A 24,098-nucleotide genomic window follows, 5' to 3' on the forward strand; every position below is an offset into this window, starting at 1 on the left:
TAAATTGCCCAGGAGCACTAGGACTTCTTGAGGTTGGAGGTAGTGAGTTTACAGTATGCCTGATCAGCGCAGGTGTGTGTTCTCCAGCTGCATTTACTGTGCAGAGGCAGAAGCAGAGCGGTGGAGAGTTAGACTCAGCTGATGTCAGGCTTTTATCTAGTGAGGACGATGAGATAAGAAGAGGGCAAGACAGTTGGTGATACGTGCAGGGATGATTATAATAATTGACCAAGAAATATAAGCTCTACGAGGAGGGAGACAGAGACGTAAGGGGATGAAAACCAGTGAAAAGGCAGTATGGTCAACGGCATAAAGGTCTGGTGGAATCAAAGGATTGCTAGAGAGAGTGAGCTAGACATATCGGAGGTGGTAGTCAGAGAGAGGGAATCTTGAAGTTGGGGTCATGGAGGAGCTGCAGTTATTGGGAGTAACTAAGAGAATGAGTGGCTAAGTTAGGGTTGAGGATAAGGTCATTGGAAAAGATATTGTCAAGGAAATGAGAGGGTAGGGAAATGGGAGGGTCATCTTCCTGGATATTGAAATCAGCAAGATAACAACAGCAGTAATGTTGGGAGAGTGACAGTGAGACAGGAGCTAAAATGTTCAAGGAAGGTGAGAGAGTGACCCAGAGAGGAGTAAGTGGCTAATACATGGAAAAGTGGATTCGCCTGTTAGTCTATCTCTCTGAGTCTCAGTTTTCTCATTTATAAGTTGGGAATGATGATAGTCCTTCCATCATGAAGTTTTTATAAGGATTGAGTGAGATGATTCAGGTAGAACATCTGTCATCCATCAGGACTGGCAGTGTGTAAGGATATTAAATTATTTTTAAAAGGCAACTGTGAAGTCTTAGGTGTCTCATCCACTTCCAACTAAAGTTGAGGAGTGTGGCTTGGAAGGCTCACTAAGTTCAAGGTTGACCCAATAAAGCATAATCATCATAACTGTCCAGAGATGTTCACCTCTGGCTCTCCCTGGTAAGCCTGGGGCTGGCCATGACCCTCCCATCAGCAGCTATTCATGTCCATGTCACCTCCATCTTCCTGGCAAGCCTGGATTCTCTCTGTCCCTTCCAGTCATCTGTAGAATTGTTGCCTTCCAACTGGAGTGTCTAATGCAGAAGGCAAAAAGCAAATTGCATGCTTTGGCTGCTCTGGTGTGTCTCCCCTTTTTATGGCCAGGCTAGCTGAAAAAGAGCCCAGGGAAGTGAAAGTCTCTAATGAAATGGTACCTTCTGTTCTAAACTGTGCTGAACCCAGAAATGTGCAGAGGCTTTGGGACAGTACAGTCTGACTTGCTCTTGACATGGGGAGCTTGGGCCAAGCAGTAGGTAAAGCCCTTTCTGCTTCCCTTCTGTATCCATCTATGCATTCAGCTCTAGGCAGAGGTTTCCACCAAGAGATGAGGTCCTGTCTAGTCAATAGAACATTGTCTGTTTTACCAAGAATAGGCAATAGTTAGAGACTCTTCGTTCTCAAGAAAAAGTCAATAAAGTTGGTGGGGTGGGGGCCAGAGATTCAAGGAACCTGAGTCACAGCAGCAGGCCTACCAGAGTTGAATGGGTCCACGTGATGAAGTAACCGTCCATTTTGCTGACCCCAGTGACTCTTAAGTCTCCCACCTCTGGCTCATCAGGGCTCTGCAGAATATCTTATCTGAGACAAGCTCTGAGCAAGTTTTGCTTAGCACTGTTCTTGCGCAATCCTGAGAGTGCATTCCTAACCCCTACCCCCACACTACTCAAGAGACCCCATTTGCCTTGTTCATTGCCTGTTACATAGTAGGCCCTCAATAATGAGTGAACGAATGAATGGATAAGTGGGTGAGGGGGATGAGTGGGTGTTAGGGATGGAGGAGCACAGAGCACAGCTCTTCACGTCACCATCCAGCTCTGCCCTAGGTGCCAAAATCTAGAATCCTCCAAGTTATCTTCCCTGAGTTTTTCTCCATGACAATCCGCCCCAGCTGAGCGGTCATTTTTCTACCCAGCATTTCTGAAACTCCCTTCTTCTACCTAAGTTATATGTAAAAATGAAGGGCAGCCACTCTTGTCTGAAAACATTTTCTTGATTCTTTTCCTTTTCCTAGCAAACAAGCATTTACTTCTCTCTCTAATGCAAAGGGACATTTTGATGTAGCAGCTTTGGAAGGAGACAAGAATCCCTAATTCAGAAAAATGGCTGAGCTTCCAAAGTTTGCCAGGCTCCCACCTATTTGCTGAGGAATCCAGGTCTAGAAAAGCGAAACTGCACTCCTGTTTACTAACTACTACTTAACCAGCCTGAGGGCTGTAGACTTTGATTAACACTGAAAGTGACATTTGGCTCTTGTGCCACTGCTAAATAGACTCGTTTCAACTAAGAAACAAATAAGGAAGCCTCTAGGGGAAAATATTTTAGGGGAGCAGTGGTTTGAGGGTGACACGAAACATTCTTTTGTCTGACATCTTGGCTCTTATCTGGAGCTGAAGCAGTCTGTTTTAGGGGAGAGAGAAAATGGTATGTCACTAGTAAAGGAAGTCAGCCGCTTAAAGATAATTCAGAAAGGCATGCTTAGGGAAGAGAAGAGAGAGATCCAGAGGCCACTCATTAAAACAACAGAACAAAACAAAACAAAGGTCAAGTACTAAAGATGTTTATTCAACAGGTGAGTAATTTAAGGAGCCATGATTTGCAGTACAAAAGGATTTGTAGTAAGAAAGGATTCTGTTGGATTTAAATTACATTTGATTTTTAAATTTAGAATTTACAAGAAGATTCTCTGGCACATAGAAAACACACCTGTGTACATTTTTTTCCAATTTTAGCATATCAGCCATGTCTTTCCAGTAAACTTCCTGTGCAGAGCAGTTACATTAGCGATTGGCAGTAAATGAGTGAAGTGTTGTTTCCATCAGCCTTCAAAGTGCATTTCCTTATCATTCCTTCCTCAGAATTGGCTCAGAAATGGGCATGGAGAACTGCTGCTTTGAAAGGGCCCAGGGTGGGCTTTGGTAGGCATCAGAATCACTTAGAGAATAAGGTTAAAAGACAGATTCTTGGGCCTCATCCCCAGGAATTCTGAGTCAGTAAGTCTGCAACAGGGCCCCGGAATCTGCAGTTATAGCATGCACCCAAGATTACTCTGAGGCAGGTGGCCCGTGAAGCACACTTTTACAAATCTTGGCTTAGAGAAGATGTCCTCTAGGTTGCTGTGTCAAGAGAAATTGCCCTGCCTTCTGGATCCAGCACATCCCCTGGTTCCAGTGCACTCCATATGCTCACACTTCGTGGACAGTTGCCGATCTACACTGCTGTGCTGGGCAAGCCAATCTGTGGGGCTCAGTGTGACACACCCCTGATTTCTCTTTATTCTGTTAGAATGATTACAGGAAGTTATCTATGCAATGCAAGGATTTTGTGGTGGGCGTGCTGGACCTATGCCGAGACACGGAAGAGGTGGAAGCGATTTTAAATGGTGATGTGAACTTCCAAGTCTGGTCCGACCACCACCGTCCGAGTCTGAGCCGGATCAAACTCGCCATTAAATATGAAGTCAAGAAGGTAAGCTTCCCCACCTCTCCTGGCCTTCCCACCTCACAGAGCTGCTGGCCCAGCTTTGTGCTCATGCGTACTTTATGTTCCCGCGAGGTGACAGAGACAACGCCAATTACCGGAATTCTCTCTAGACAGGGAGCTGCACGCCTTGCAGGACTGTTCAGAACCCCTCTCACCACCTCCCTCCCTTCACCCCCAGCCTATCAGGAGAAAGAGAGGTATGATGATAGTCATTCCATTCCATGAACAGGTTTTGAGCCTGGGGGAAAAAAAGATTTGCAGCCTCCAAAGCACTGGCAAGGACAATGTCACAGTGAGTATTCCCATTAGCTAGCAAGCCAATCCCCAAGTTTTCATGAGAAACCTATTACTCAGCTCCTTCAGAAGAATTTATTGAGCTTTCTCTGTGTGCCTGGGGCCTTGTGTAGAAAACGTTTTAGGGTAGAGGCTTTGTAGGGTCCATGGTTCTGGGAGGCTTAGGGGAATTTCACTCCCAAGGCTTACAAAAGTCCATAGTAGGAAGCTAGAGTAGACTTTCACAAGAGTAAGTTCGTCCCACCTCCTCAACTAACCTCAAGGTGTCTTTAATGGCCACTGGCACCCGGTAGCCCTCAAACCTCAGTGGCTGGTCAGATTGAGGTCCTAAGGAGCAAAACTCAATTATGTTTCCACTTTGGATGTACTCTGGCTTCTTCAGAATTTGCTCTTATGTTAGATGACGTCATTCATCCTGATAAAAACTGCAGCACTCCAAAGATCCATGTGTTTAAGTATCAGCGTGTTTTCCACATAAGCAGGATGGCTGATTAGTTTTTAAGGGTTTTGGTTTTTTGTTTTCCCACTACTTCACTGGGTCAGTGCTGGGGGTATTTTCAATGCCCCCAAATTGGCCTCTGGGCATTTCTCCTCTTGCCTGGTTATCTTAATTTGTGTGGGGTGAACCATCCTTCAACAGACATCTATATCTGTGGAGTTCATCTAGAGCTTCCAAGTTTGAAAAAGTCTTTCTGTCCTTCTACTTTTAATAATAATCAAAAATTTAAGAAAAATAGGTTTTTTCAAAGATCTGAGTCCCACAGATAAAACTGATAAACCTTGGGAAAAGTGGCCTTAGATTAATCTTCAAAAGTGTAGAGTTATGGGAGCGTAGGAGTCAGGCTTCAGTTTCAAGTACAATCCTATTTTCTTAGCTCAGGGAAAATCATTTTTTAGCCTATGCCAAGAGCTCACTGAGGCTTTTCATCAAAGCCCAGCAATCCCTTCCTGAAGCTGGTGAGATGTCCGTGGCCTTGGAGTGCAGACAAACCCTGCTGTGGGGACTGCTTGGCAATGATAAAGATGAGCTGGAGTTTCCAGAACCACAAACATTTCCTTCCTTCCCCAAGCCAGAGTATCCTCCTGCCTCCCAACACAGGGTAAAAGGTGAGGATGTCTCTGAAACCCCAAAGAACATGAGATGCTTGGCATTTGCAGATTTACATTCACAGTTTTGGCTATTTATGAGCAATTCCAACAGCCCATGAAATGCAGGCACTCACCATTTTTCCAAAACATAAATCCAAATCTCTTAGCAAAACTAGTCAGCTAGTCCAGAAGTCTGGCCACCACCTCATAGCTACACGTTCCCTCTCATTGTCAACTACCAAGTACAAAACAGTCCTGGTGATGAATGAGAAGAAAGAATGAAGCACTCCATGAACATGACACTTTAGGTCAGAATAAAAAGGTTTTATGAGGAAAATTATTTACTCTAGTGGTATCTGCCAATTAGAGAAGTCATAAAGTTCTCAGGAAATATCCATCGTGGATGTCAAGTGTCTGCGGCAATCCACAGGTGGGAAGATGATAAATGACCTGCATAAAATGTCAGCCTTGCTCATTTTAAAGACCTCCAGTGGGTAAATTCTCTCAAACCATGTATACCACCATGAGGCAGCAGACAAACTCATAGTTTTCCTTGACATTTATTCTATCGTGAATTGCCAGCAAAAATACCTAATATTTAAAAGGTTTATTAATATTATAATGAGATTTCAATTTTAATTTATGAAGTTTAGCATGCTTACATGGGCACAATCTAATCCTGAGTCTTTGAGTTATGAAATTACTAGCATCAAGGCCTATTTACAAATACATTGGCTTTTATACCTGATACATATATGAGTCTTAAGGCTGGAATATAAAACCATAAAAAATTCCTAAAGCTCTGCCAACACGATATCAAAGCAAACCATTAATTCAGTGATTAAAGCAAACTAGTTGTTCTTGGCAGTTTCGTGGGCAGCTACTAAGTGTGACCTTCAAGAAAGGTTTTGTGCTCAAATAAATTTGGAGACCTCGAGTTGAGCAGAGTAAAACAGATTTCTCTGCTTAAAGACAATATAGAGCCTTTAATATGCATTGCTACTTTATGAAGGGTACAAGATGTATTACTTGACCACAGAACTCTATTTCTCATGAAGCATCTGGTGAAAGTAGTTTTCCATGTAACAGTCTTTGGGAAACTCTAATGTAAAATCAGCCTATATATCTATGCAATGCATAGATCTGAATGAAGCGGGTACTGCTCTGTGGTTGGAACTGTACTCTGGATCATGTCCTTCATTTGAATGTTTGCCTCTCTTCAGGCACCACCCTAATGTCTGGTCCTTTGGCTGGCTCAGTCATAATGTCAGCCTCCATTAGATAAAGACAATTATCCCACTGTGACACAAGGGACCACCTGGTAAAGAGGAAAGAATCAAGAAGTGGGTCTCAGAAGACCAGATTTCTAGTATGATTCTTACACTTACTAGCCATGCAGTCTTGAGCAAGTCTTTGAAGCTCTCTGGGTCTCATTCCCCATCTGTAAAGTGAGCTTATAGGTTTTTGTTTCACAGAGTTTTCTGTGAACTTTCAAATGAATTGATATGAGAAGAAAAGCTCCAGAAACTGCAAAGTTCTCTGCAGCTCCACAGGGAAGCATCATTGCTGTCATACAATGATGTCCCCCTTGCTACATGGGTCCTCTATCCCCAGAGACATTCCCTGGCTTGTCCTTTGTTATCTCCCCAGAGAATGCTAGAAATGTCCCCGTGGGTAAAGACATTGTCCTTACAGCCTAAAATTCCTCCCAAAAAGACCAAAGGCCTTGTGAGGATATGGCGGTTCTCCATGACTTTTGCCTTAAGAGGATAACTCAGCCTCACCAATAATCCAGGCAGATGTGTCATCTGAAATGGTAACCATTGTGCTTGGAAGACAGGGTTGGAGAAGTGGCTAAGAGGGTACCCTTTGAAATTAATCCTGGTCCAACCACTTATTAATGGGGTCACTTGAGCAAGTCACTTAGCCTCTCTGTGTCTCACTTTCCTCATCTATAAAGTTTGGATAATAATGCCTACTTCATAGGATTATCATGAAAATCAAATGGGATAAAGTATGTGTGCCTCAAATAGCCCCAGGCCTCACCAGCCTGCGGGTATAAATGAGGCAGTATTAATACACACATTGCACTGGATTAGAGTCAGTGTTCACATTACTTGAGACATTTCTGTTTCCCCTCTCAGTCCATCCCAGCCTTTACAGGCCACAGTCCCTTCAGAAGCCAAGATCGCCTCATGAAGAAGCAAGGATGCTTCTCTCCCCACGCTGAGTCACACTTAAGCTCAGAAGGGACTCTACTTGTGCCTCACAGATAAAGAAAACAATCCCCTCAGCTTTGGGCTGCAGCCTCCATATATATACAGGTCATGGCCCTCTCCTCCAGCGCCAATTTAAGTAACAGACATCTTGCTGTCCTCTCCATTTCTACTCTCTCTTGTCTCCAGGGAACCATGCCTAAATATCCTTCTTAAAGGCCCTCTTCACCACCTGCATATATACCCTAAATAAATGCTTAGAGGACTTCCAGCCCCACCAACAGGGAAGACCCAACCAGTCTCTGAGTATACTTGGTCGAAGTATACTTGGTCCCAGGCTGCACCCATGAAGGGGGTCCAGTGTCTGACACATGGTCATTGCTGAGTGACCAGTCACAGAGACCCAGACACAATCCTTGGTACTAACTTGGCTAACTGAAGACACACATCTGGGCACTTTACTCTCATCCCTCCCTCTCTGTCCTCTTTATCACTTCTTCACTTCTAGGCTTACAGGGATGGTACTTTCCTTTCTTTTCTCTCTATCTTCTCTTCCTTCTTCCTGACTCCAGGTCTGCCTTAATGAGGATCAAATGACTCTCCTGTTCACTCAAAGAACTTTCTGGGCATGAGTCATCCAGGCTCAATTGCCAAAGGAGAGTAGGACAAAGAGACCTAGAAGGTCCTACTGTGCTATCACAGAGGCCTTAATTCTGCCTGTAGAGGAGACGGAGGCCCCTTTGGACATAACTACGCAAAGGTCTGCTACCAATCAGAGGCGAAAAGGAAAACATAGGAATATTTTGTCCAAAATTATATTATACCCATTGCAGAAAGCATGTCTGTTATCAGGCAATATCACCAACAAGGTGGTTAGTTCAACAGCCATTGCCTATGAGCTCTTCAGACAGTGATCAGCTGCCACGAATCCTAAGGAGAATAAGACACAGTCTTGCCCTCAAAGAGCCATCAGTGTGGTGGGTGAGGTGGGGACAGATAGGCTATGACTGCAGCAGCAGTAGCCTCTGCACTTCACTAGCTGAGCAAAGTAGAGTTCACAGCAGTTACTTCTTTCAGACTTCCAGGTGGCCCCCAGTTCTTGCATCTTGGCATGTGTCTTGATTTGAGGGATATAATCATGGTGCCAGTCATCTTTCTTTCCAACTGATGATATACTACTCACTCTCCTCAAGAAGTAGCTCCAAGTGAAGCCGGCCTGGTGGCATAGTGGTTAAGTTGGTGCACTCTGCTTCCACAGCCCAGGGTTTGTGGATTCAGATCCCAGGCATGGACTGACACACAGCTCATCAAGCCATGCTGTGGTGGCATCCAACATACAAAATAGAGGAAGATTGACACAGATATTAGCTCAGGGACAATCTTCCTCAACAAAAAGGAAGGAGATTGGCAACAGATGTTAGCTCAGGGACAATCTTCCTCAACAAAAAGAAAGGAGATTGGCAACAGATGTTAGCTCAGGGACAATCTTCCTGACAAAAAAAAAAAAAAACAGCTCTACTCCACCAAGGCTTCCAGACCATGGAATTTCAGAGATACCCTTTCCTGACTCTGCCAGGCTCCTGGGTGATTCCTGGCTCAGTGAGGTAGGCTCCCATGGAATAAAGATCTGGGACAGGACCATGGAAGGGGGGATGAATGCAGAGCTCGGGGAGGATCTTCTCTAGCCCTACTCAATAACACAGTTCCCTTTCTCTTCACACTGCTGCACCAAGGAATAGCCCCTGTGACTTTCATTCATTTACTCACTCATCATTTAACAAACATTCGTGATATCTACTATACCACGAGCTCTGTGCTGAGCCCTGGAGAAACTAGAATACCAAGACCCAGGCCTCGCCCTTGAGGGGTTCGTGTAGCAATGGAGAGAGAGATGTGCGAACACAGGATTACGGTCCTGTCTGAGCAGGGCAAGTAGGAATTGGAAGGGGCAGCACAGAGGTCAGAAGAAGCACTGAGCAGCTCAATCTGGACCTCAGGAAATGTTTCCCAGAAGTGGAAATGCTTGAGATGGGGCTTAAAGGAGGAGAGGTGCTGGATGGGAGGACAGTTTAGGCAGAGAGAGATGAAAGGTGAGAAGCCACAGGTGCCTGAGGAAGAGTGGCACGTTTCAGGAGGGAACATCTTTAGAGAGGGATGAGTGTTTCCCTGTGGCTGTATCACTGTGGGGAAGAGAGACTGGGAAGCCTGTGAGAACTAGATCCTTGAAGGCATTACATGCCACGCATAGGTACTTGGACTTTATCCTGCCAGCACTATCCAATAGAGTTTTCTGTGTTGATGGAAATGTTGTATTTTCTACAGTCTAATATGGTAGCCACTAGCCTCATATGGCTAATCAGCACTTGAAATGTGGCTAATTATGGAGCTGAATTTTAAAAAATTAATTTAAATTTCAATACCACATGTGACCAGTGGTTACCAAACTGGACAGCATGGTTGCAGACCCTCGTTCACACGTTTGACAAACTTTCATTGAGAGACTTAGTATGCTGTGCTAATCACTGGGGACATGGTGGTGAATAAAAATGACACAGTGTCAGCCATCAGAGGGAAGACAGATATTAATCAAAACTTCACAGCAACAAACGGTAATGTTGCAATTGAAGAAAGTGTTATAAAAGAGAAGAACATGACATTACAAGTTCTAAAGGTAGATGTGACCTAATCAGAGAGGTCAGTGAAGGTTTCCATGAGGAGCTCGTGCTTGCTCAGATTAAAGTTAACCAGAGGTGGAGAGGACATTCTGGCAGAGAGAACATAGTCAAAGCATGTTCAAAGACCCTGTGGTGAGAAGAAATATAGCATACAAGAGGAACTGAAAGAAGGTGAATGTGGCCAAGTTGGAAGGCATGAGGAAGAGTGGGACGTGGGGTGAGTCTAAAGCAGCAGACAGGAACCAAACCCTGCAGAGGCCTGGAGATCACACTGAAGGATGATTTTGTTTCTTTTTCATTTTTAAAGAACAATAGGAAGCCATTGGAAAGACTTCAATGAGAGCGATTGGAAAGATTAGGACAGATGGAGAGACAGCTTTTCCTCTGAGAAGACTAGTAGACAAAAGGGATGCAGCACATTTGTTGGGCAAAAGGGGCAGTATATTAATCAAGATAAGTGAAGTTATGCTGTGTTGACAAGCAAAACCCAAGTTGTAGTGGCTTTTAACAGAAGAAGGGTTTTTATTGTTCATCCTATTTCCATGTTGGAACAGAATTCTCTCAGGAACCCAGGCTGCTGGAATAGTCACCGTCTCAAACGTTTCCACCCTGCCAAAGGGAAATCCAGTTCTGGGGGGACTCGACCAGCAACCAGGGGCTTTTACCTAGTGGTGACACATCGTTTCTGCTTGCAACTCACTGTCAGCAGTGAGTCACATCACCCAACCCACCACGAGAGGGGCCAGGAAGTACAATCCTGCCATGTGTTTGAAAGGAGAGAAAAATGGAGCTATTTGGCAATAGCACTAACGACTACCAACAGGACAAAAGCCAAAGGAATTCATATTAATAGCCTCACCTTCTCTGTAAATAGGAAGCAGAATTACCCTCTGAGGTAGAAGGCAGCCTGAAAATAAAAAGTTCTGGAAAAATTCCGTGGGAGATGGAAGAGAGACTTCAACAGTAGATCCAATAGCCCGCCCAAGACGAGATTGTAAATTCTCCGACGATAGCCTATGTTCTTAATAAAAAATGGAAAATCTCTACCAAAAATGGTAATACACCAAGTCAAAGCCCTTTGTGAACCTCAATTCCCTGCTATCAACTTTATTTTCAGATTCTTTCATAGACACGGGGCCCAGAAGTGCACAAAATATGCCCACAGGTCACAGCACACAGAAGGTTCCCCTCAGAGAAGAATGCCAAGGAGGGAGGGGCAATCTTGGAGGGGAGAGGCATGGGGGGACCATTCCACCCACATCACCATTCTGTCTAAAGCTGGGCTAGAGCCTCCAACCCCAGAAGAAGGCCCTTTGCTTCTTTCTTCCAAAAATCACCATGCCATAAATGGGCCCATTTTTCTACCTAGAAAAACTCCCAGGAGAAGAAAATAGAACCTAGTGGGTAGCAATACAGTGTTATGGCTGGAAGCCGGCCTGCTCACATTCTCCACTTAGTAAATATGTGGCTTTTGGGGCTGGTCCAGTGGTGTAATGGTTAAGTTCGCGTGCTCTGCTTCAGCGGCTCAGGGTTCACAGGTTCGGATCCCCTGCCTGGACCAACACACCACTCATCAAGCCATGCTGTGGCAGCATCCCACAAATAATAGAGGAAGACTGGCACAGATGTTACCTCAGCAACAATCTCCCTCAAGCAAAAAGAGGAAGATTGGCAACAGATGTTAGCTCAGGGCCAATCTTCCTCACCAAAAAGAAAATGTGGCTTTAGACAAGTTACTTAATCTGCTGGCCTGCAGGGGCCTCCCAGATAAGGTGGACACTGCTTCAACCCTCAAGAGCCTCCTGACCTAAATCTGTGCTGAGAGAGACAATGAGGCCCATTGAACATGCCGCATTGGCTGAAACCCCTCACCCTAGTGCAATGACCACGGACAGGGACACTAGAGAGGGCAGACGACCTCTGCTGGGGTTGTTCCATTTCCTCTGTCTGCACAGAGTACAGGGCCAGTGAGCAAAGGGGACCTGGGGACACCATGGCTCTCTAGAGGACGTCTGAGAGGCCAGTCAGACGCTCACATGCTCTGAGCAGACATTCTCCCACTGTGTTTTCCTGCTGAGGCATCGTTTTAACAGATGCTCAGAGTTAAGAAGATCAGAGTTGTCACAAACACAGTCTGGCTGGTCAGGCACTACCCCAAACTGCGCCACAGGACGCCCAGTAGCTGCCAAACGCTGTTGGAATTCATTGCTGTCAAGAGCATCAATCAGCAACCTCTTCGGGGATTCCTCTCAGCACTTCCGTGGCCATAGCCAGACCACATGGCACAAAACGATCAGTGTCCATTAATTGCTCAGCTCAGAGGCGCTGGGCTATCTTTTGCATAGGAAAAGAAGTTTTGTTTCTTTCAAGCAGCAAATCTTAAGAAGGACTAATCCAAGTATGCATGTATCCTTTTTCTGCCTGAAAAAACTCTCAGGTGAAGAAAAATAGAATCTGTTGAGCAGCAGTAGAGTGTTGTAACTGGAAGCCTGCCTGCACGTGTTCAAATCCCACATCCTTCATTTACTACATATGTGGCTTTAGAGAAGTTATTTCATCTTGGGCCTCAGTTGTCTTATCTGTATAATGGGAACAAATAATAGCCCCTAGTAAGTAATAATCAATGTTTATTAACACACAATGTAGCTAGAACATGGAAAGTGCATAAATGTCAGCTAATGGAAGCTGTTTGCCATGTTGGTTTTACAAGCAGAACCACCCTTAAAACTGAACCAGGGTTTCTCAGCCTCAGCACTGCTGATCTTTTGGGCCAGATAATTCTTTGCTGTGGGCACTGTCCTAGGCACTATTAGATGCTTAGCAACATCCCTGGCCTCTATCCACTAGATGCCAGTAGCATCCTTCCCCCAAGTTGTGTCAACCAAAAACATCTCCAGACGTGGTCTGTAATGTCCCTGGGGGAAAGAGTGGGGACAAAATAACCCCCTGTTGAGAATCTCTGGGAGGGTTTTCAGGATCTAGGCCATCCCCCCTTGACTGTAAAGCCCTGAGGGCAGGGATTAGAGTTCTCCAAGGACGCAATGCATCTCTCTAGAGCAAACTCAAGCTTAGAGCAAACTCAGACTCACTGTATCTGTCCAGAACAAAGTTCTCAAACTTGGCTACAAAATGGAACCAGCTGGGAGCTTTCTAAACACCACCACTGTGGTGCCCCACCCGTGGAGTTTCTAATCCACTTCTTCTGGGTGGCAGCCCAGGGACTGTTTTTTAAAGGCTCTCTGATGATTCTAAATTTTGTAAAACTGAGCTCCTAGAAGGTGGGACCTCTCCTCATTCATCTTGGTGTCTGAAGGCAGAGAACGAGAACGGTACTTGCCCCACACATAACGTCATGTTCTCTCTCCGTGTAAGTAAATGAATACATGAGCATAAAGTGTGAAGCCATAGGCTTTAATGAACTCCAAATATCTGTAATTCTCCCTGTGATTAAAAATCCATATAACAGAATTCAGATGAGGTCCCAAGCTGGTCTCAGAGTATAGAGCCATCATCTCCACTCCCGCCATTGCTGACCTGTGTCCCTTTGGGGTGTGTAACTCTAGAACAGAGCTCTACTCTCCACAGAAGCCCTAACACTGGTTCTGGCATGGCAGTCTTAGAGAAGAGAGGTTGTGGTTCCCAGGTGGCCCTGCACAGTCAAGGAGAGGCATGGGGCCTTTGACCTCCAGAGGGGCCCTCAGAGCACTCCACAGGGGGTCTCAGAAGTGCTCCCTCCACTCACTGGCCTGAGTTGCTGGCCTGGCCCCACACCCTGCCTGGCTCAGCTTTAAGAGGGAAAAGCAGAGTGCCTGATGCCTCCCCTCTGCCCTCCCTCAGGCCTCCTGTGAATCACTCGACACAACTTTCACTGAAGAGCAGATACTGGTGCACATTTGTAAGAGTGATTTCAGATCCTCAAGGTATGAGATGTCACAACAGGGCAGAAAACCATTGCTGCCTTTGGTTACTTTGCTGCCTATTCTTTAGCTTGTTTAATATAAAACATTTGCATGAAACGATAATCCTTTAAAGCATTTTTCTTCTTCTTGGCTGTCATCTTTCCTAACCCATGTAGGCTTAGCTTGTGTAACTATTGTAATATCCATCATGCGCTGCATTTGTTAAGATAGTCAGAGCCTGATTATTATTACATCCTGATGCGGGGGTTAACAAGAAGAGAGGAATTTGAGGAGCAATCAAGGGAGGAACATATATCCCAATGTCCCCAAGAAACAGATGCTTAATAGATGCTACAAATCTTTGCTGAATAGAGATGCTTTAATTTATGGAAATACAAGCCATAGTCATATCTTGCGTGGGTTATTGCAATAGCCTCAACTGATCTACCTACCTCTGCCCTCTCTCCTCTCCCCTCCTCCCCACCACACACAAGCAACAGTCAAGAGAATTTTAAGCAATCAGATTGTGGCATGCCCCCTCTTAAATCTTACATCTAAAAGTGAACAAGACAGGAAATAGTCCCTGCCCTCAGGGAGCTCACAGTCTAATAATCGTGACTGCTAGAAGCAGAGCCTGAAACATGGGTCCTTGTGCAAGTGATCTCCTGAGCTATCTTAGGAGAAACGTGCAATGAAGGAGCAGAAGCACAATGGGGCAGGAAAAGAAGCTAAGACGTAGTACTGGTGAAGCCTAACTTCAGCCTAATCTCGTGGGGGAGTCTGGAGTACGAGTAGCACTGCAGACAGGCCCCAGACTGAGGCAAAGGGACTGGCCTTTTGTACACTTGTATCAGTCATTAGTTGCAGGCTGCCCTCAAGGTGAGGGCATAACCTCCGAGGCATTTCTGGACGAAGTAGCTCCCAGTGGCTGAAGGGAATCTCTGGAGAATGGTGTTTCTATGAGCCCTCAGCAGCCAACACCCCCCATAGCTGCGATGGGTGCACCTTACTGTTAAAGGGATCTTGGCAGGTCACCAACATTTCCTTGCCCCTAAAGTGCTTCAAATCCATACTACTAACCATGGTCTGCAGGTGCTGCATGGCCCGGCCGCTGCCTTCCTCTCCAAACTCACCTCGCACCCAGCTCCCTCCTGCCCACTCACCTCCAGCTACACTGCCCACCTTTCTGTTCTTAACGCTCAGTGCTAGTTCCCTCCCCAGGGAAATTACTGATCCCTTCCCCTCAAATCTCTGCTGGCTGGGTCTTTCTCATCAGTCAAAACTCAGATCAACTGCCTCCTTCTCAGAGAGACCCCTGACCACCCTATCCGCAGAAGCAGGACGGGGCAGGGAAAGCTCAGCTAAGACATAGTATGGGTGAAGCCTAACTTCAGGCTCATCTCGGTGGGGAGCCTGGAGAATGAGCAGCACTACTGACATGTGGCCATGTTCTCCCTCCCTCATCAGCCACTCTCTGTCCCCGTGCCCTCTTTTGCAGGAAATACCATTTGTTTCTTTTGTTTACTTTTTTATTGCCTATTTCCCCCAACACAGTGAACTCGGTGGCAGCAGCTCACCACAGTATTCCCGGCCCAGAGCAGACCAAGAAAGTAGAAGATTCACAAAAATATTTATTGAATAAGTGAATGAGTGAATGAATGAATGAATACACTATACCCGAGTTTTCCTCCAGTTTTTACTTTTCTGAAATACAAGAAAATCCCACGTTCCAGGTGAGATGCAGTCCTAAAAGCTGTTGAGGAAACTCTCAGGGTTCTCTTCAGGATCAAAGGAGATAAATAGGAAAGGAGCCCACGCTGCGTTACTGGATCTTAAGCATTACTTGTCTCAGTCTTGAATTCCTACAACTATTGGCACTGAGTCCACAGGAAATCAGCTCATGACTGATGGCCTTATTTTATTTAAAAAAAGAAGAAAGGTCACTGAAATACAAAATTTGTTTGATTACTGACATTAGTAATAATTTGGTCACCAAATTACATCCTGAAGAAATGACAAATTAGTTAATCTTTTTATACTTATTATTCTGTAATAAACCTGTCTGCTGTGTCATCATCTGACTGCTTTGCCTGCTCCCCTCCTGACAGGTGTTAGCTCTTTCTGAACAGGCAGACTTGCAAGCTTGAAGGAGGGAATAATCATGTGACACCTATAATCAGCTAAATCTGTGGACATTAAAAACATAGTAAGACCCAGCCCCTGCCATCAGGAGCTTACAGCCTGAAGGGCTACACAGATCTAAATTCAGCCTTTTATCCAACAAGGAAAGAAAAGATGAATTCAGGCAAAAATGACGTGGGAAAGCTTCATGGAGGAAAGGGAGGCAGCCTCGGAGTCAGAGCTCAAAAGGTGGAGCAGAGCTCAAAAGACAAGGGGAATGAAGACATTCCAGACGGAGGAAGCAGTAGAGGAAAGCACAGAGGTGTGAGAATGTTTGGAGAATTACAGATGGTCGGGGTGGTCGGGGTGAGGGAACACGGGAAGAGAGGAGACTGGCACAATATGAGGTAGGGGCCAGGGGCCTGGGCTTAGAGGAAACACAGCGGGCTGGGGAAGCGGGGCCAGCTGCGGTGGGCTGTGAGGGCGTGCTGATGCATACGGCCTTCCAGCCTAAGACTGATGTACCATTGTTTGTATCTTCTCTACAGGCAAACACTTTTTATATATTTTTTTATTTTATTATTTTCTCCATACATATCACCTTCTTTCCTCCTTTTCTGTTATTTCCTACAACTGAATTTCTGGGAGTGAGGCTACTGGATCAAAGGACACAAATACTTGCAAAACACCTTGCAAAAATTATTTTCCCGAAGGACTAAACTATTTTTCACTGTCAATAGTGTCATACAACTGAACCGGTTTCACCAGTACTTTGTAAGCATTAGGTATTATTAGGATTTCTTCCTTTAACTTGGTAGATGTAAAATACTATCTTACGTATATTTTAAAATGCATTCCTCTGGTCACTAGGCAGGTGAGCATTTTCTATGTGAATTCTCCCTGCCCAGAGCCACGCACCACCACACCACCAATAGCCTTTAGCATTGCCATCCTGGAGCCTTGATCTTTTCCATGTTGACTTGTATGGCTCTTGTGCAATACAGAACTTTTTACACATTTGTGGCCAAGTCAGTGGTATGTCATGACTGTAGGTTGCCTTGCTTGCATAAGACAGTTCTAGGAGCAAGGTTTGATGCTGTATACGAGAAGGGGGACTAGCCAAGATGCTACTGGAGGAGCCCAGGGGGAGGTGAGAGAGCCTAATGGTGGCGGATATGTTCACGAAAGGAAGGAATTTGTGTAACTGATATTTTGGAGGTAAAAAACAGGACTTTGCAATCCAGGGCACAAGTTCAACCTAGAAGCTTCTGTGAGAGTCTGGCCTACCAACCATAGGATAAATTGCATCACTCAGATCCCTAAGTTGCCCTCACAGAGATTTCATATGGGGGAGGAAGGGAATTGGAGGCATTTAGGAGCCTGGCGGACTCTGTGGTAGGAGGGAGCAGTGCAGAGCCCCGGGCCCACAGTGGATGGGGGCGGGATTGTGTGGAGGACAAGGAGAGAAGAAGCAGGACTCAGAGAGCTGCTTAGAAGGTAGGCGGGTAGGCTAGCTCTCTCTCTCTGAGTATGAGTCATGTCCCACTCTTCATGTGCAAGTCATATCCTCATAGTCATGTTCTCCCCATTTTACTGAGGAAGGAACCGAGGCCCAGAGAGGGAGAGCAAGTGACTGAACGTTAGGCAGCTGGTGAAAAACAGACCAGGAACTCCAGCTTACCTCCCTGGTGCCAAAGCCTCTGTTGGTAACCACCACAGTGTGCTGGGATCGGCAGGGCTAAGACCAGCTCTCCCTGCCTAGCAGGCTGCCAGAGGAATTCCTGAAGGGAGGTGGGGGGGCAGGGGGACAAGTGAACCCGCAGAGCCAGGAGCTCTTGCTCAAGTCCGCAAGCCCTGTGCGTGAAGGCAGAGCAGTGCCAGAAATGAGGAGGGGTCTGGCTGTATAAACTAACACAGCGAGATCCTCAGAGATACCAAACCTCTCACCAGATCCTCAGCTACCCCTTCTTACCTGGTTTCCCCAGATTATCTTCAGTGGACACAAAATAACACTTGATTTTCTAATAAGGACCCTCATTCTATGGGCAAAAAGGAGATGTTAAATGTTCACTAATTTGAAAGCTGCTTTCAGTGAACATCAGGCTGAAATTTAGTGAAATTAAGACCTGTTAGGGAGGATTTATAAAGACAACATTCCAACAACCAAATCCATTAGCACCAGTCACAGATCCTCCACTGATAATGGACCACTGCCCAGAGAAAACTGATGGTGTACTATCAGCGTGGGGGACAAACACATGTATATAACGTTCTATTATGGGCCAGCCCCTGTGGCCTAGTGATTAAGTTCAGCACACTCTGCTTCAGTGGCCCAGGTTTGGTTCCCAGGCACAGACCTACACCACTCTGTAGGCAGCCATGCTGTGCTGGTGGCCCACATTCTGCAAAATAGAGGATGACTGGCATGGATGTTAGCTCAGGGCAAATCTTCCTCAGCAAAAAAAGAAAAGAAAAGAAAAAGTTCTAATATAATTGTAATTGGTTATTATATTTACAAAGAGTGCACACATATCCTGAAGGTTCCTTACATGGTTGTTAAAGATTTCTTCCTGAAATAATTGACACCCTCTCAGATAATCCAAGAATGCATGTTTCTGCTGAAAAACAGACCTTTCAACATGATGTGGAAAAAAGACTCCATATGGAGTAGTGGTTAGAATCATGAGCTCTGGAGAGAGACAGCCTGGGGTCACCTTAAGCAAATCACTTAACCTGGCTCCTCCTTCATCTCTAACATGGGGGTGATAATACTTGCCTTATAAAGTTCCAGTATACTCAGTACTGGATAAATGTGGGCTACTAGCATGGGACAAATGCTGTCTTTCAGGAACTGTTCTGGTCCATAGCAGGTACTAGTTCAGGGATTGGCTGCATATTATCCGGGTGGCAGGCAAGGCACAGCCCACTCCAAGTTGTTATACTCCATCACTAAAAACCAATTCTCTATTTCTAACGTTAATCTGCTCTGTTGGAATTACTTTATTGTATTATTAAAATTTTATAGATATTATACATGTATGTATATATAATATTAAATATGTAATTAGTGGAGAAACAGGTGTAACCAGTATGAATTTGCTTTGCAACTCTCAGAGGTAAGAAATCTCACATCTTAACTGCTGGTTGATACAGATGAAACTCTGGAGAGAGACTATCTGGGTGGTTCACATCCTGGCTGTGTGATCTTAGACAAGTTACTTAGCCTCTCTGTGTCTCAGTTTTCTCATTTGGAAAAAAAAAAAAAGCTAATAATTGTGTCTATGTCATAAGATCATTGTGAGGATTAAATTAATACATGAAAATCACTTAGAACAATGTCTGGTGCATCATAAATGCTCAATTAATGTTGGCTCATCACTTTTTAATTTTTCTAAATCATGCGAAATCTGGCCCAGTGTCTCCTACCCAGTTTGCCAGGAAATTCTGTCTTAGTCACTCTGGGGCATCCACCTCTGTGGACACCAGAGTCCAGAAGACTCACCTGTGTACTCAGAGGCGGGCTCTGGGCCTGTGCCCTTCTCCCTGTGGACACCTGATGTCCCTAGCATGCATTGAACACTGACTGCCCCAAGCTGTGGCTCCATCTTATTCATTCAACAGTTTGTTCTTTGAGCACCCACTGTGTCCCAGATACTACAGCAGGTACTGGGAATACAATAATAACAACAAAACAGACAAGAACCTCTGCCCTCACGGAGCTTCCAATGAAGCAAGATCTCCGGGCCAGACTGGTGTCAGGACCACCTGGCTCACCAGAGCCCTCCCGGCTACCTCCTCAGGATGTCGAGGGCAGAACACCAGTCATTCTCCCATGAGGAGACTTCAGCAAGAAAACAAAAATGGTTCATCTCCCGGGCAAGTTATTCAGACACTCAGTGATGCAAAGGGGGTCAAGGGAGGAGGTATTTATGGCTCAGCCGGCGGTAGGCAGCATCTGGGCTACAGAGCTGCCAGAGGCAAGGAAGACAGAGGACAGACTCACAGGTCTGACAACCAGAGCAAATTAACACAGCTTTGAGAGAACAATTGCAGCAGAGTTCAGGAGCCAGACTTCAGCTGGGCAGGAGGCCGTAGGGAAGATCAAGAATACAACTGAGAGCTAGCTGTGATTAAGAGGATGCTTCTTCCTCTGGGAAGAGAGAGGAGCAGAGGATTAGCATCATGGCAGAGAAAAGGTGAGGACCGAGGAGAGAGCTGTTGCCCAACAGCCCCGTGGAGAAGGAGACAAGATGGAGTGCTGGGGACTGGAAACTGAAGAGAGGCATTCAGCTTATCTTATGGTGCATAAAACTTAATGGTGTAAAAGAAACAATAGTCACATTACTTGATTACAATTCTGTGGGTCAGGAAATCAGGCAGGGCTCTGGTGGGAAGGTCTTACATGCCACAGTGCATCAGCTGGAGTCATGTGCTCAGCTGTGTTCAGTTGGTGGCTAGTCTGGAATAGAAGATGCCCGAAGGCTTCATTCACATGTCTGGCACCTCAATGTTCCTTCATATGGTCTCTCTCTCTCTCCACATGGCTATGTTGGGGTCCCTAACAGCATGGTGGTCTTGGAGAGGTGGTCTCTTACATGGTAGTTGCCTTCCAAGAGGGAGTTTTCCCAGAAGTGAAGGGAGATGCTGAAGATCTCCAAGGCCCAGTCTTGGCAAGTTTTGCAGCATCACTCCTGCCATATGAAAATAGGTCACTGAGACCTAGCCCAGCTTCAAGGGCAGCAGAAATAGACCCCACCTCTTGATGCGGAGAGAGTCAAGGTCACAATGCAGAGCATGTGAGATGGGAGATATTGTTGCCAACATCTTTGGAAATGCCATCTACTTGAGAAGGAAAGAAGGGTTAAGAGTTCCTATTTGTGGGGGTGCATTGTAGAGTTAAGGAGATGAGCTGGAAGATTCATTCATTCATTCACTCAACAAATATTTATTGAGAGCCTACTATGTACTAGACACTGTTCTGAGTACTATGGATACAATGCAACAAAAAAAGTCCTTGCCCTTATGGAGCTTACATTTTAGTACAGTGACAGACAATAAATGCTAACATACAGTCTGGTGGTTGCTAAATGATATGAAGATAAATCCAGCAGGGTAAGAGGACAGGGAGGGACTGAGTGGTAGGCAGAGGGAAGACTTCTGTTTTGGTTAGGATAGTCAAGGAAGGCCTTGGTGTGTTTCAGGAACAGTGAGAAGCCTGTGGGGCTGGATCATAATGAGCAAAGAGGAAAGTGGCAGGATGTGAAGTAGGCAAGGACCAGATTATCAAAAGTCTTACAGACATGGGAAGAAATGTGATTTTTTTCTAAGCATAGTGGGCAGCCATTGGTCTGGCCTCTCGTCCAGCTGAAGAAGGCTCAGTTCTTAGTAGAAACTCATCCTCGCTAGCCAAATAATGCCCCTTCTCTGCTCTTGGGGAGATGGGGGAAGGGAGATTAACAGAATCCTTCATTATCCTTGCACCCTCTGGCTCTTCCTGGGGTCATCAGGCTTTCTTTCTGGATTCTCAGAGCTTGGGAGTAGTGTCTTTGCTATATGTTTGACATTATAGTGGCCAGAAGCTATCCAAATTTGGTCTGGAAAAAATGTAAAAAGAATTCTTCATAGCTCCAGATGGCTTTGTAAATTAAATTAAACCCACAACTGGCCCAGGAACTTTCCCCATCATAATTACATTATTGATCATTAACATTTAAAGAGGTTGCAAACAGAATCCTGGACGCGGCAATAAATTACCATTGTCTACTGGGTAGGTTCCATGAATCAGGTGCCACTGGAGCCTTTTGAGACTGTCTGATGATGTAATTTAAATGTTGTTCTGCTCTTTGGTAAATGGGAGGACAGCGGGGATGGAAATGGAGACGTGTGTGTGCGCACATACAATCTACACTATGGGTATCTGGCCCACATATCTAAAAATAAAAGTCTATTATAACTCCCCCTACCACCCAAGGCACCCTGCTTTTCCAAGGCATGTTTAGCCTCCATCTTAGCATGATGCAAGCCCTTTGAGGGGCTCCCATCTCCCATCACTGCTCGGTGGTCCATCCACCCTGAGCTACCTGCACCTCTCCTGACACACCAGGCTCCGAGGCATCATTAACAATAATAGCAATAATTAATTAAGTAGTTAATCTGTGCCTTTCACCAAGTACCTTGAATGCAGTCATTCAATGCACCATCAATACTGTAGTCCCCACTTTACAGATGAAAAGATTCATCTCAGAAGCAGAGTCAAGATCTAAACCAAGATCTATCTGACTCTTGAGCCCAGACTCTTTGCAGCTCCTTCTCCTCAGCATGACCTTCTCGACTCACTTGGTGGCCTGGTTAGAGTCTTCATGGCTCAGCTCAAGAACCCTTCCTCCAGGAACCCTTTCCCCACTGTGCTTCCACATTCCCTCTTGGGCTGGGGGTGCCTCTTCTCTGCTCTTTCATGGCATCCTGGATAACCCCTGGTATAGCACTGATTGAGCTAAGTTGAATTTGCCTGTTGTCTGTCTGTCTCCCTGACTCCCATGAGAGCCAGGACATTATTTTCAGACTTTGTGTTCCTGGTGTCTGGCTCAGTAATGGATGGATGGATGGCTGGTTAGATAGATCAATAGATATAAATTAATGTATATGTAGATATAACCTTAAATACATTAATAACTCATGGGACTCAGTTTCTATTTCTGAAGAATATTAACATGCTGAGAGGAAGAGAGATTTTATTTGCCATAGGTTGATAAAAACCAGCATTCAAAGTATGACCAAAATTAACCCATCAAGAAATTTTCTATATATATCATGGATTGGGGTTGAATGACAAAAGGGGACTACTGTCTCTCCAAATACTAAACGCTTGTGTCGAGGGGACCTTTGCATTGGTTGCTGAATATTCATACCCCTCATCTGACATCTAAGAACAGGGAGCCAGCAGGCACCTTCATGACTAGAATGTGCCTTCACCAGAAATAAACGCTACATGTTTCACAGCGTTTGGGGTGTTATGAATCTCCACATTTCCCAGTGAAGTGAAAGGAAGAACTGAGGATGTCCAGGCAGGAAACCTTGGGTGACAGAGCAGGCACAGACACCAGCAAGAGAAAAGAAACCAAGATTTACTAAGTATCTGGCTAAGGTACATGTCAGGCTTTTTGTCTAAGTAACAATGTCCTTTAAAGCACCAGAGAGTAGAAATGAGCAGTGTGATGTACGGAGTTAGGAGACACCCTTTAAAAGTTCTCAGTGTGCTCTAGATTTGAGGAATTATGGTGGTTGTTGGCGAGGCAGGTGTTCATCAGATACACCCTATTGTTTGCTTAGGGCCCAGAACCATGTGACAAAGAACTTGAACACTGTCTACACTGGGTTTAACTTTGTTGGTTAGGTTGGTGCTGGGAGGTGGAAGAGCAGGAAATAAGGTTAATTTTTAAGGAAAGTCTGAGAGAAAAATTCTCAGACATGAGAAGTCTGGCCAAGGCCTGAGCGCAGGGGATGAGCAGGGGTTGTGAGCGCAGCATAAGGTGGATCCTCTCCAACCTCCCCACAAGCCAAGAAGAGCTGTTCATAGGGAGCTGGGAGGACGGGCTCAGGATTTAACGGCTCTCTCCATCCAGCTTTTGGAAGGCTAACTCATGCAGTCAAATGGAGGTAAAATGAAATAAGACAAGTAATCCTCTACTTGGGATCATCAGAAGCAGAATTAGGCAGGCTTGAATCCAGAGAAGGAAAAATTGTGGAAGAATGGAAGGTATTACTTCACCCTGAGCATCACTTCCAGTGACTGTCAGTTGGGGGACTGCCCTCTAAAAAAGATGAGCATGAGAATATGCAGTCATTTCTGTGGTAAATAGATGGAGATCTGGAGAAAGGCATAGTGGAGAGCAAGTTGCCATCTTTGCCAAGAAAGTAGACACCCCACACTCCAAGGAGGCATTCAAAGTCCTGAGGAACTCAGCACCCACTACCACATGGGAGCCCACCAGCACAGCAGCAGAACTGCAGGAGAAAGTCAGCCCCTCAGAGCACAGCAGAGGGCAGAGGGCTACGTGCCCTCCATAGAAGAACAGACCAGCCCCGGAGGCTTCAATGCAAGTAGAACAGCAGATCAGAGAGTGGAGAGTGGGGCAGCCAGAGCAGGGCTACAGAGGCACAGCAGCAGCTGTGCCTGTGCACTGGACCAGATGCCTGGGCATATTTCAGAGAACATTAGTGACAGGTGAAATGACTTGTGTAGGGTAT

At 45.5% G+C, this 24,098-nt stretch overlaps 1 protein-coding gene and 1 long non-coding RNA gene across 4 annotated transcripts in view; one reads left to right on the forward strand and one right to left on the reverse strand.

Annotated features, from left to right (window-relative positions):
• Positions 1–24,098, reverse strand: part of LOC111767806 (uncharacterized) — a 293,689-nt gene that overhangs the window by 199,958 nt on the left and 69,633 nt on the right. The window lies entirely within an intron of this gene.
• The window catches only part of TRPC7 (transient receptor potential cation channel subfamily C member 7), a 135,253-nt gene that overhangs the window by 41,700 nt on the left and 69,455 nt on the right, over positions 1–24,098 (forward strand). For both annotated transcript variants that reach the window (XM_023617656.2, XM_070234280.1), the window contains one exon: positions 3,360–3,542. In XM_023617656.2, coding sequence (XP_023473424.1) covers positions 3,360–3,542 — 183 coding nt within the window. The remainder of the gene's footprint in view (positions 1–3,359; positions 3,543–24,098) is intronic.

The sequence above is a fragment of the Equus caballus genome, chromosome 14 (genome assembly GCF_041296265.1).
Source record: "Equus caballus isolate H_3958 breed thoroughbred chromosome 14, TB-T2T, whole genome shotgun sequence".
Lineage (NCBI taxonomy): Eukaryota > Metazoa > Chordata > Mammalia > Perissodactyla > Equidae > Equus > Equus caballus.